The 13,595-nt window shown below is 41.1% G+C and overlaps 2 protein-coding genes across 2 annotated transcripts; both read right to left on the bottom strand.

The window, feature by feature from the left end:
• Positions 1–1,581: 1,581 nt before the first annotated feature.
• LOC109476360 (chromate reductase-like) lies at positions 1,582–5,219 on the bottom strand. Its single transcript, XM_019777294.1, has 6 exons — positions 5,081–5,219; positions 4,220–4,350; positions 3,566–3,663; positions 3,109–3,247; positions 2,544–2,644; positions 1,582–1,949 (listed from the first exon to the last, which is right to left on the bottom strand). Exons 2-6 carry the CDS (start codon positions 4,341–4,343, stop codon positions 1,818–1,820), a joined length of 594 nt encoding a protein of 197 aa, XP_019632853.1. The 5' UTR covers positions 4,344–4,350; positions 5,081–5,219; the 3' UTR covers positions 1,582–1,817.
• A 1,376-nt stretch (positions 5,220–6,595) lies between these two features.
• On the bottom strand, positions 6,596–13,363 carry LOC109476401 (nose resistant to fluoxetine protein 6-like). Its single transcript, XM_019777337.1, has 13 exons — positions 13,273–13,363; positions 12,832–12,922; positions 12,476–12,503; positions 11,880–12,047; positions 11,265–11,358; positions 10,940–11,041; positions 10,571–10,736; positions 10,113–10,192; positions 9,549–9,659; positions 9,039–9,207; positions 7,882–8,068; positions 7,299–7,441; positions 6,596–6,833 (listed from the first exon to the last, which is right to left on the bottom strand). Exons 1-13 carry the CDS (start codon positions 13,350–13,352, stop codon positions 6,675–6,677), a joined length of 1,578 nt encoding a protein of 525 aa, XP_019632896.1. The 5' UTR covers positions 13,353–13,363; the 3' UTR covers positions 6,596–6,674.
• Between the last annotated feature and the right edge of the window lie 232 nt (positions 13,364–13,595).

The raw sequence follows: 13,595 nt of genomic DNA, 5'->3' as shown, positions 1-13,595 counted from the left end.
CTTTCATTCGAAAATGTAGATCTGTTTAACTTTCAGGGATTGCTAGAACTGCTTACGTCACAGGGGGGACAATTCGAATTGAACACCGCTCTACATGTAGAACCTGGAAATTGAATGCGGCTTTTGCTTGTGGTGTCCTCCCTGACAGATCACTGTGATAGTCTGCATTCTGCTCTCAGATACCAGAATCGGCTATCTGGTGAGATTGGGTGGAAGGAAACAGAGGACAGACATCCAGCCATCAGTAATGTGCCAGGGCGGACAACACAAGCAAAAGTTGGTTCTAGAATGGTGTTCTATTTGAAATGTCACCCCAGCCTGTGACGTAAGCAGTTCATGCAACCAGTGACAGGCAGACAAGTCTATTGCAGTGAAGTTCAAGTCCACTCTGTAAATCCAGTAAGGACTTTGTGATATTGTTTCAATATACAATAAAAAAAGATATCAAATATGTCTTTGTTTCAAGCACTGTCAAATTTTGTATAACCAGAGTCTAATTTGATATTAACTAGTTTCAACCACGGATCAAGACAGTGGTGTGCTGTCCGCTTCTGCATTGGTTTGCAATTGACCAATTTTTCAGGGGCAGATCTACTTATAACATACATGTATGCACCAGTAGTACATGTAGTATATTAAGAATGGCCATACCAGATGGTCTCCTTGTCTTAAAGTCTGTTCTGAGAGGTTGTATTCCAGGGTTGGACAAGTCCCATTGCCCACTTGCCCGGGGCAAGTAAAAGTACTGTTCGGGCAAGTAAATATCCCCCAGTACTTGATTGGGCAAGTACAATTTTTGGATGCAAAGTATTAGCCCCTGCAGTATTTCAACCAAGTTTCAAACAATTTTGATAAATAAAGCATCCAGCATTATAAACTCTATAATGAAATAATTTCTTTCTGCTAGTAAAATGCACAGAAATGCGTTTTGGGCAAGTGAAAAGTTGGTTCGGGCAAGTGGAAATGACCATCTACTTGCCCGATGGCAAGTGGATTTTTGAAAACTTGTCCAACCCTGTATTCTGGCTGAGGAATTGGGGATTTCAAACTGAACCATGATAGTGTAATTTCAATGTACATGCTGAGGTTAAAACGCATTTATGTTAAAGAATGTGAATCATGGAGTGCCTTAAATTTACCTTATATCATGTACATGTAATGAAACTTTCCTTCCAAAGATATTCCACAACAGTTTTATTGAATCTTAAACAATCATGAGTCAGACTAGTCCTGTAATTTGCATGAATGAAATGTAAACTACACTGTATGTAAAACAATGTTCCTGTAATACTGTGTTATATACTGACCCTTTTGAATAAGAAAGTTACTGACGGTAATAAACAAACAATAAAATAGTCACACCAGACTTGTGTAATATTGTCCCTTGTTAGTGTTGTTAGCCCGACTATACCTTTTGACAGCATACACGATTCTGTATCTGTATCGGTATAGCCCTTCAGCGTAACACACCAGCTTCGCAGGCACGCGGCGCGGCGGCAGCTAGCTATATCACACCGAACAAACTTGTTACAATCAATCTTTGCATATTTAATTGCAGGAGTTGTTTAAAGCTTTCTAGTGATGATGCCCCAACTGTGCTTGGTGGCAACGAGTTCCAGTCTACGATAGTTCTGGGGAAATACGTGTTTTTTAATACCTCAATTCTTGGTTGATAACTCTGATATTTGAAGGCACAATTATACCGTATAAGACACCAATAATTATTATTACTGAATTAGGTACATGTAAAAGTGTGTAGATATAATATTTCCGCTTCTGTTGACTGCAATAACACAGTGTTAAGCAAAATACAATGTTTATGAGGGAATGCCTGCAGTGTTGCGGTGGTTGCGGAGAGCGTTAGCGTACCAGTCCAGCTGACTGATCAGACGGTCGGCGCCGCGCTCCATGTGGTCGTTCAGCGGCTCTCCGTCCTCAGAAAGACTCTTCTGTTCCGCGGAAAAGGAAGTGATCTTATTATAGTCACTCAATCTTTGACTGAGGCCACACTGATTTAATTTTATGGATGACATCTGTGCGTGCATTGATTTTCACCTAGTTCTCAATAAAAAAAAAACCTCTGAATTCTTGAATACTGTAAAACTGTACTGAGTTCTTGAGTTCCGTGGAACTGGCAGCCTGTGTGCCATCCTGCACAGTCCATGATAGCTTAAGCGACAATAGGGAGCTGGCGGTAACTATATAACGTTATATATGGAGGATGGCACCCAGGCTGCCAAAACTCCACAGAACTCAAGCACTCAGTGCAGTGCCGACTCATAAATGCTGCAAAATAAAGGCCAGCATGTGCCGGCTTGTCATAAAGTGCATGCATGCACCACACCCCAAGTTAAAATAATTTTGAACGACTTTTGATCATGATTTGCACACATGAAGATGAGAAGTTATTCGAGATCTGTATTGTGTAGCAGGTACATTCAACATACCTCAAACTTGGACTATAGCTAGAGTAACACATGATTTTTACTGTTCGCACATGTTATTAATTTAATAGGTTGAGGTGGTAGGGGGGTGAAACCTACCTGTGCCACAGGAACACCAAATATGTTGGAGATACTCAGCATCCCCAGTTCTCCTAACATGGCTCTCAGCTGCATGGCCGCACGCATCCCACCATACTGACCTTCAGAATTAGAAGGTATCAATATTTATTTACTTATTTATTAGAATTCACCACAAGTACAAACACACAAGTGGAGGGGAGGACAAAACAGGTGTGTTGACACTTTTTCAAGTTGTCCTCCCAAACACAACAATATAAATACAGTGCAATACAAATTACGGTGTCAAACAATTGTTGACTGTCACATGAAATACAAATTCCTACAATAACATACATTAGTCATTAAAATACAATACAATACACTGCCATAAAATATCTTTCATTATATACAATTGTAAAAATAATAAAAAATAGTAATATTAATAATTATACTAATATAACTATTGAAGTATTTTTGAAGCAGGACAAACTTTATGCATGATTCCTTTTTCATAGCTAAAACTTTAAATACTGCTTAGCAAATTGTGGCCTCCAAATGGCTCAAATCGTGGAGGTAGAAAATTGTGTGATGAATCCTTACTCACCAGCTGAGTAGGTGACAATGCCGGAAGGTTTAAAAGCGTAGGCTGATCCTCCGAAGTGGTCTAACATGTTAGACAGGGCAGGGGGGATGGAATGGTTGTACTCAGCAGACACAACAACATACGCATCTGCCGCACGGATCTGAACAGGGATTTGTAAAATAACACCAAGTTACCAAGTTTATTTAGTAAGTTACTGTAGAAATTATTAGAAGTTATTCCATCTTTCAATGCAGTGGTATCATTAAAAGTTCATAATTCATTGTTTAAATTTTGAACCAGCCTGGCGTGTTGACTTCATGGCTCCTGTCGTACCATTTTGGGCCATAATAGGATGCCTAGGCCTGTTTTTATTTTTATTTTTTTTGCCCGCCCGCTCCATAATTTTTCTAGAAAAATCCCTTAACCAAGAAATTAAATTGGTGTGGCCATAGCGGGACATGATTTTCTTGTTTTTCACCTGTTCATCTGCAGTCTTGAGCCAGTCTGGAATCTCTGCCTTGTCTCGGTACATGAAGATGGGTTTATGGAGCAGGGTGAAGGGCATCTCAACCGGATCTGAGAACAGGAGGATAACAGGATAGAAAGAGCACAATGTCAGTACAATCATGCACTCAGCACTAGCAACAGCTTGTCTATCAATCTAACCAGTGCAAGGTGTAACATGTTGTTTGGTGTAATGTAGCCAGCTGCCACCGCGCCACGTGCCTGCAAAGCTGGTGTGTTATACGTATCGAAGGGCAGTTAGACCGGCTAACAGATACAGAAGCGGGTGTGTTAGACCGAACGGCGGTAACCAGCTTTAGTTAGTTATAATATACAGAAACAGAAGCTCATATATTACACCAAAGGGCAGTTAGACCGGCTAACAGATACAGAAGCGGGTGTGTTAGGCCAAAGGGCGGTAACCAGCTTTAGTTAGTTATAATACCCGGTATACAGAAATAGAAGCTCATATATTACACTGAAAGGCGGTTAGACCGGCTAACAGATAGATTTAGCTGGTGTGTTATGCTGAAGGGCGGTTAGACCGGCTAACAGATACAGAAGCTGGTGTGCTACGCCAAAGGGCAGTAACCAGCTATATACAGATACAGATAGATCACAAACTCACCAAAGAATGACACCTCATAGCCCTTTTTCTTCAGCTGATTTAACATGAACTTGGCGACGCGTAGGCCCAATCGACCTTCCCGCACCGAGCCAAGAAACAGCACGACTTTCAGTGGGGTTGACATGGTGTGTCTGTCAGGGAAAAGATATGCATTAAGTAACAATACTACCTACCTAGCCTATACCTAGTCCCTTAGGGTTTCTCTTTTTAGCGAACGCCCACAAACGCCCAGGAATTGTCGCACAAAGCTGATATCATGGATTCGCTTCAAACTTGGTCCGAACATGCGGGAGCACACTCTGGACATGACCACACACACACACACAAAAAAATAAAGATTCGTGCGACAATTCCTGGGCGTTCGCTAAAAAGAGAATGCGGTCCCTTAACCTAGTTGGGGGGACAAGGTAAATTATTGAAAGGAATTATGCAAGGACATGTTGATTTGATTATAAATATGGATGACATGAATTTTCAGCAGTTTCCAAAGAAAAAAAGTTTTCAACCATCCCTGTAAATCGTACAAAACAGTTGCAGAATGAACATATAACTTAATACCATACTAGTATTGGTGCCAAAAAACAATATTGAAAACGATACCAATGCCATAAAATGCCAAAATCAAACAAAAAAGACGAAGATGTAAATAACTGAATTTGAAGAGTAGATCATTTGCCAAACCATACTCTGTGTCATTTGTTCAACCTTTAGGACCACGTAAACTTAAAATGCAACAAGAAGGTTGAATAAATATTATAAACACCTCATTGTAGTTGTAAACAAGTTACAACTTTCAGAGACGCCATGGTTGATTTGTTACAAGTTTGGGAAGAAAACAAATTATTCCACAAGTAAACTTACGTGTTCAGAAGTCAGTATACGTCTTCGTTAGACCAGGACTGGTACAGGTTCTGGCTCCTTTCTTATGTCTTTCTCAAAATCTTGCAACTGGTCTGATCCCAGATTCGAGGCCCGGGCCTTTTCAAATGTCAACTCACTTCCGGGTTTGACAGCATCAGAACAAAGTACATTCAAAATTAAACTTCAATTTCTATATCCCACACAATCTCTGTAGTGTAGTGACTTTTTATATTAATTAACAACATTAGTTCAAGAAAACATGCAACCATAAAATATTGAGATTTGGGCTGAAATGATAATGCAGCTATTGACTAAACCATTACATCGTTACGTTTTGCTGCGGTCTTTGGTATGCGTATTATGTTGGCTGTTTATATGCACAGTCATGTTGAGGGGGCGTGGTCAGTTAGTTTAACCTTGGTATGTTTTGCAACGTCATGCATTGATGTATGTTACCTGTACATAGAGAGAATGTTTTGCAAACTCATGCAACTAGGTACAATAATTAAGGGTTAATGTCCCGCCCCGAGGTGAATATGGTGTGATAAAGCCTTGTCAGTTGCTATAACCACCGAATAAAGCCACCAAGTGAGCGCAGCATAACAGTGCGGTAGTATCGGACCGTTAGCCGTTTTCCTTTGGCAGCCGAGAGCCCTTTGCCCGCCTGCCTAAATTAGCGCTACGGGGGAGTTGAGCCCGAGGGGTTTGTCCGGCCCGGGCTAGACTCCCCCGTAGCGGTAATTTACACCAGCGGGCGAAGGGATCTTGCGGCCCGGAAAACGAGTTCTGGATTCCAGGGTAGCAGTGCGGTGTATTAGCATGACATTGTGTAAAAAGTGCAGTGTCATGTACAGGTGGATAATACTTAGTTTCATAGGGTGTCTTGTGAAAAAAAGTTCGCCGTAATACCATAAGGCCACAGCATGTAATTTTTATGGATGACATCATTGCGCATTAATTTTCGCTTGATTTTGAAAAACAAAAGACAAATAAATAAATGTGGTGTTCAAAAAACCCGCCTCGGCGACGTTTTTTTATTGACTACATGTAACTCATGGCCGGACACCAAGATATTAGGAAGAACATAGGAAGACATTATAGGTCTCTCTATCGATGTTACCAATGAGTTAAATGTGTGTACGTACTTGTTACGTGCTTGTTATCTGACAGGAAAGCAATTGATATCCATGGTTGAGGGGTTTTAACATTAGTGATCTAATTATTTCGATTTTACAGGGGATATGATGATGAAAGCATTACGTCCCAAATTAATTTTTCTTCGGTACAAGTTTGAATGTAAATCAAATAAAAGTTCTATTTCTTAGAATAGTTTGTAGACGTGTAGCCTCTACTGGTACCAGGCTTGTGGAGGCGGCTGGAAAGAGTAGAAATCGGCCAAATAGAGAGATAAGTATGCTAAGGGAGTTTGTCCGTTGAGAGAACATTTCGCCGCACCCCAAATGTTCTCTCAACGGACAAACTCCCTTGGCATACTAATCTCTCTATTTGGCCGATTTCTACTCTTTTCAGCCGCCTCCCCAAGCCTGGTAGAGGCTGGTAGACGTGTATCATTTTTGGTTTGTTCAAACTATATTCACGGTAAACTTTTGTAATCTAAAGGACGGTGCTGGTTTGGTGCAGCTCTGTTTCCCACAGCGATCTTCAGTAGACTGATAATAGGACTCTCCACAAACACAAACACCAGGACTGCCAGGCCGTACCCTAGCATGAGATGTCCCAGGAACAGGTGGATCTATGCAAGCAAATACAAACACATGTACAGTAGAGTAAAAGTGGTGACTGTGGGGTCGTGTGGCGTACACAACGGCAGAGACTGCTAACGACTCGGAACCAAGATGTCCGGGTTCGAGTCCTGACATGCCACCTACCTTGTGCCCTTGGGAAAGGCACTTTACACGACTTTTCTCGGTTACCTTACTGCCCTGTAAATGTATTCGTCCTCTGTGTTGGTGGTGGCATAAAATTTGATATAACGTAAGTTGAAAAAAACTTGAATGTGCCGTCACTATATATATAGACGTCTTGTGATTACATGTTGGAATAAAAAAAACCTCTGCTTGGAGAGTAGTTAACTGGCTATTATGCTATGCATATATTCTACACCAAACGGAACTATGTCAAAGCAGCAGGGTATCTAGAAGAAGATATTCTCCACCATCACGCAGCAGTTATTGTACTGAGTTAGAGATGTACGTACCATGTTGAAGGTGGTTAGGTGTATCGTACTCTCGGCAGTGTGGTACGTCAGGTACATGACGATGGGATGTATGAGATAGGCGGAGTACGTCAGACGACTCAGGGGAACCCAGACGTTCCAGGACAGGATAGTGTTCACCACACCTGTGTTTAAATGGTGTAGGTGGATACTCATTTACTACCAACATGCGTTAGCACACTCGAGGCATTTTTAGAATAGTCATGTAAACGGACAGTGAGTGAGTGAGTGAGTGAGTGAGTGAGTGAGTGAGTGAGTGATGTAGGAACAAGATACATCCAATAAAATTTCAAAGCAAATCCATAATGTTTACCTTTGCATATGGTCTGATCTGCTAATTCTTACTCAAACACATTCATATATATGGTGACAGGAGTCCCTCCTGCTATAAAATTGCAACATGGTGTAACCCAACACCAGTTACCATGGTGACAGACGTCTGGTTCAGGTCATTGACCTTATTTGTTAGGAGAAGAAGAAACAGAGCAAAACATTATGTTTTCCTTATGCAACACTAATGAGACGCTAATAAAACAAACAAATAGACAAACGTCATTACTAGCACCTCCGTATCCATGGTAACAGGCGACGACCATCCAGCCAATCGCCATGGCCCAGACAACCCGGTGCACGGTGACAAAGAACAGGTTGCCTGAGTAGGTGAGGACTGCCCCGTTGTAGACTCCGTACATGCCGTACACCACGGCAAGGGCGGTCGCTGTGGCGGTGCACCAGCCGATACAGACTAACCACTGAACAAGAAGGCGAAGATTTTATACATTCGTAAATCTATTTAAAGTTGTTAAATTCATATCCCATGTTGATTTGATTATATGGATGACATCCGTCCATGCATGAATTTTCGTCAACTGCCGGGCCAAGTTGTGAAGGCCACGACAGTAAAGCCTTTAAAGGCCAAACAGCAGTCGCCCTGCCATAGCCGCGCACCGCTCCCCCTTCCCTCAGCTATACCCCAGGGGTGTTCAGAGGGTACTGATTTACTCTATATTATATGTATGTCTTTTGGATAAGATACAACGAATGCCGTGATTGTAGAAGGACTAACATGCTGCCAACAGCCTACCGAATTCTGTCAGGTGATTACTCGTTCTCTGGCTTCTCTTTATCATTTTCATTAAGATGTTCTTTTATGTACTAATGTTAACAGAGTAGTAATTTCATGGCCAGATAATTAGATTAATAGGACCCATTACGTCACCGATGCCTTCTGGTGAAATAGGCAGATCAAACGTGAACATGGATTTGGGTCATGGATATCACCCCTATGTGTGCGGGACTGGTAGAAACCAATGGATCACCTTTTGCAAATTGCATTTTGGGTTAAAAGACACCAAAACTGGATCTGGAGGGGATCAGAATCTTGGATACCGAACAGGATTACTTCAAGAGAGGCCATATACATCAGGGCACTTCAACCATCGCTCAACCGGGACGGGGGGCGATATCGACTTCAGACAACCTTTGACCCTTTGCTGACGTCACACGTGGGGAAATCACGTGTCCACAGCATTTGGGTCAGATAGCTGAGGAAGACTGAGTGGTTCAGTCGAAAATTCCGGTGAGTTAAATTTTGAGTTGGAGAACAGTTTAAATTTTTCATAATGTAATGTACCAACTTAGATGAACTTTCATGCTGACACCAAAACTGGAATTACTATTATATTTGTCACTTACGAAGAAGAAGAAGAAGAATGCGCTTACCAATACCATCTTTTCATCACGTTTGTTCTCCTGACGCATCTCTCTCGTCTTGTACAAGACCCAACCGACCAACATGCCGACAAGGTACGGACCAATCCGGACCCAGGGTTTGATGTAGTACTCCGTGAACTTAGGGTCGGGCTCATCTCTATTTCTTCGCTCTTGCGCTCTTCCCAAATGAAACGTAAAAGACGGGTTCATTTCTAATGTACATTCAGCATTATTAACTCTAAAATAAAATAATTTCTTTGCACATAAAATGTCATGTGTATTTTGGGCAAGTGGAAAGTTGGTTCGGCCAAGTGGAAATGACCATCTAATGCTTGATAGGGCAAGTCTCGTATATGAGTATAATCTTAAACTTTTTAAGTCCAAGGTCAACAAACATCTGTCTTCACTACCTGTTCAGTAACCCAAATCGTGGCTCCCATGAGCCTTGTTTAGTAATGAGCATGAAGTAAATTGTAAAGAGTGAGTTTGTGGGAACTTGTCCAACCCTAAGAGACTCACTCGGCAATGAAGAAGTCAACCCTGATGTCATATTCCACTGCTACCACGGCCGTGGCAGCGAAGTTGGCCAGAAGAAGGGCCAGTTGTCCTGCAAGGCCGACGTACCAATACCTATGGACAGAAGCAAACTACTGTAACTAGAGTCGTGTACCTAAACAAGTGTTAGTATCGCAAAAACAATTGACTCGGGAGTACTTTTTTTGGGGGGAAGTCTCAGGGAGGAGCCTAATGGTACAGTATTGTGTGCAGGCATTTTGTCCACAAGAATGGAATGTCCACAGGCACATCTCTGTCCCACATCTATGCCCACATTCCTGCAAACCCTTGGGAAGACCTGTCTGCCCCTGATGGCCCTACTTTCTGTGACCCCGGGGCTCGTTCACTATACACTCAGGGGAGGAGTGCACTGTATCTGTCTAGACTTAACATGTACCAAGTCTTCCTCAAAATCATTAAATGATGGCAGTGCCATGCAAACAATAACCCTAACAGCAACCATCGTCGCCATGGCAACGTACGTTTACATTGCCAGTCTTGTTTACCAATAGTTCAGCGTGATCTCACCTGTAGAGGAGGTAGACTATGGGAACCCCGATGATGAAGAATTGCATGTCGTTAGCCAGGTACCACGTGAAGTCCAGACACTACATATTACATGAGAAATAAAAAAAAAGTTACATAATGATCAACGACCTGAACCAGACCGTCTGTCACCATGGTAACTGGCGTTGGGTTACATTATGTTGCAATTTTATAGTAGGAGGGATTTAGACCCCTGTCACCATATGTGTGAATGTGTTTGAGTTAGAATTAACGTATAATAGAGCAGAACATATGCGAAGGTAAACAATATGCATTTGCTTTGCAAATGTTACTTTTCAAGTTATGTTTACCGAAGGAAAACATTGGTTTTTGCTCTGTTTCTTCTTCCGTTTCAAACACTGACCTGGTCAATGACCTGAACCAGACCGTCTGTCACCATGGTAATTGGTATTGATATTGGATTCTAGAACGTGTCTTACTGCCTGGTCGTCACGGAGGAGGTTGTTTATGTAGAGGATGTTTTTCCACCAGTTTGTCCGGCAGCCCTCTAGAGAACTCAACTTTGAGTGCCACATGGGTCCCATAAACAGCTGAGGCAGCACCCATACCACCACCATGATCACAAACAGCAATGTTGGAGTCAGCCTTAAAGTAAAGGAGAAGGAAGACATGCATATATGAAGACAAGTCTTGTCTTAAAATTCATCTGTGTTGGTGCAAGTCATGGTGAATCACTAAGGCCATGTTGACTTCGTAATATTGATGACATCTACGGATTTTCGTCCGTTTCCAGAAGAAAGTTTTGACATATGCCAGTAAGTATCTTGGACAAGTAACCGTTACCTTACCTGAGGTATCTTTGGACGTACAGCATCAAAAATCTGATCGTTTTTCCTTCTTCTGATGACTCTTCCAATCGTTTCAACAAGAGATACGCCAATAGTAGCCCACTAGAAGCATACCCATAAAAATGATAACATTATGTTAAATTAGGACCATAATTAACACGGAATAGAAATTCACACATTGCTTTGAACCATAACTATACATAAGTCTGTGATTAATATAATGGACAAAGCTCTCATACGTAAAATATATGTTACTGCAAAAACAATTGAAAATACATGAAAATGTTACCAAACTGAATAAACTAGAAACAAATGTTACACTAACCCGAGAAAAAAGAATGTGTCCACCGCCAGAATGGTCTGGAGAACCACTTGAAATGTAAACGTTTTGACTATTTCAAGTAGCACCACCGGATTATCTAGGAAAAGAAAAGAAAAAGTTCAAAGTTACAGGGATATGAATATTTCAATCTTTACAAAACTCTCAGACTGACCTTGTATTTTTCAATTGCAACGTTAAGATTTATCAGAAAGTTACGGTCATCTATATCTACGGTCAGCTACTACGTCAGGGCGCACCCACCGGGACGGGAGGTGATACAGACTTCCAAGAACCTTTGACCTATTGCTGACGTCACACGTGCATGAAGTCATGGATTGTGTCAGACAGATGACTGAGTGATTCGGTCGATTCGATAATAATCTACTCAGTCGAAACTATTGGTAATTACCCAATTATGTCATCATTGGCATAATTGGTATCTGTTGAACTTAACTCGTCTTCCTAAGACCTACCAACATACCAAATATGATTACAATCCATAAAGGCGTTCTGAAGTTATGCTGACCACAAATTTAAAGTTGCGGAAACACAAACAGACAAACAGACAGACACCCCAAAAACAATGCCTCCATTTTTCATGGCGGTACATGTAATTACCAATAGTTTCGACTGAGTAGATGTACGTGTGACCCAAGATGACCCAGCTGAGACTGAGGAAGCGGATGCCGTGTAGACAGGGGATACTGCCAGACGTCTGCTTGGTGCTGAAAAGCCTCTCGAGGTTGTTATAGATGGAAAAGGCCAGAAGTAGTCGGCGGGAAATACCTGAATAATTATATCATGAACAAAGGATAGATCGCTGCCGATTAGTCATCACAATCCAGGGCTGAAAATTATTTTTTTGGCAGTAGGTGCACTGGTGCACCCATTTTTTGGATACATCATATAAGATAGAATAAATTATAGAATGCCAGGAAAAAACTGATCATGTTTTATTTTTAAAGAAAAATACTGCTGCAACACATATTTTTCTGACACAAGAATATGATGTATAGTAGCATAAATTAACATCTTTACACGTGTAATTTGGTGCATCAGTCACAGCAATAATGCCTGATTCTACTTCGCGCCGCTAGATGGCGTTGCAGTAGGCATGATGCGGTCGTAAACGTGACTAAGTTTGTACCCCCCCCTCCTTATCATGGTTCACAACTGAAGTTGATCTAACATTATTCCCTATATCTATAGCTTACCTTCTTCTTCAAGCGTAGCCTGTAGATTCTAGAGAAAAAAAAAGAGTACCATTTGAAAAGCAAATGCATAATGTTTACCTCTGAGTATTGTCTGCTCTGTTAATTCTTACTTAAGCAAAGGAGTCTAAATCCCTCTTGCTATAAAATTGCAACATGATGTAACCCAACACTATTTACCATGGTGACAGACCTCTGGTTCATGTCATTGACCTTATTTGGAAACAGCAAAAAACAATATGTTTTCCTTCGGGAAACACGATAAATGTGTATTAAGCTTGTTTGTTAATTCCTGGAAAATACTAAAAATTAAGAGGATTATGCAATTATGCTCCAGTAAATATATTGGAATAACGTACCTTCCGACTACCGTTTTTTCGAGGCCGTTCAATGATGACGTCATACAACGTACCAACCAGCTGCAATATGCAAAGTAATGCACAGATGAAACTGCAAACGGAAAGACAAGATGTACGTTTTTGTCTTGGGTAACTTTTATATACAAAATTAAACTATGGGGCACAAACACACACGCACACAATGCAACACACACATACACACACATGTACCTGTAAACACACATGTACACACACACACACACACACAAATGTACACACACACACACTAAAGACACACACACAAATATATAGACAAACGCACACACACATAGTTACATAAGTACATTGCAAAGAAGATTAAGAAAACGTAGATGCTTGTTAATGATATTTAGTGGTTAGGTAAGGAAAAGAAAGATGCCGGTCAAGTTCGATATTTTAATTAAAAGTAAAAAAAAGACCTACATTGCAGACACTGTCCCGGGGTTGATGGGCGCAACTTCCGGTATATAAGCCGTTATATTTAGGACTCTCCAATTCCCCATGTACCCGAAAAGAGGGTCTGGAAGAAGAAAAAACAAATAAGAACAAATACAACTGTGAGAGCATTTTCAAAGCCATTCATTTATTCCATCATTTTCATTTTCATCGATGTTAACGTCAGGTATTTATTCCGTGGCATATTTCGATTGGTGCTGAAATTGTGATTAACTGGCACATAACCCAATAATTACATAGTTTCATATTTGTCTATACGGGTGTTTAACCTAAGTATCGTATAGAGACAT

The sequence above is a fragment of the Branchiostoma belcheri genome, unplaced genomic scaffold, assembly GCF_001625305.1.
Source record: "Branchiostoma belcheri isolate BF01 breed outbred unplaced genomic scaffold, Haploidv18h27 scaffold37, whole genome shotgun sequence".
Classification (NCBI taxonomy): Eukaryota; Metazoa; Chordata; class Leptocardii; order Amphioxiformes; family Branchiostomatidae; genus Branchiostoma; species Branchiostoma belcheri.
The sequence above is the reverse complement of the archived record's forward strand: the minus strand, read 5'-3'. Positions and strand labels throughout refer to the sequence as shown.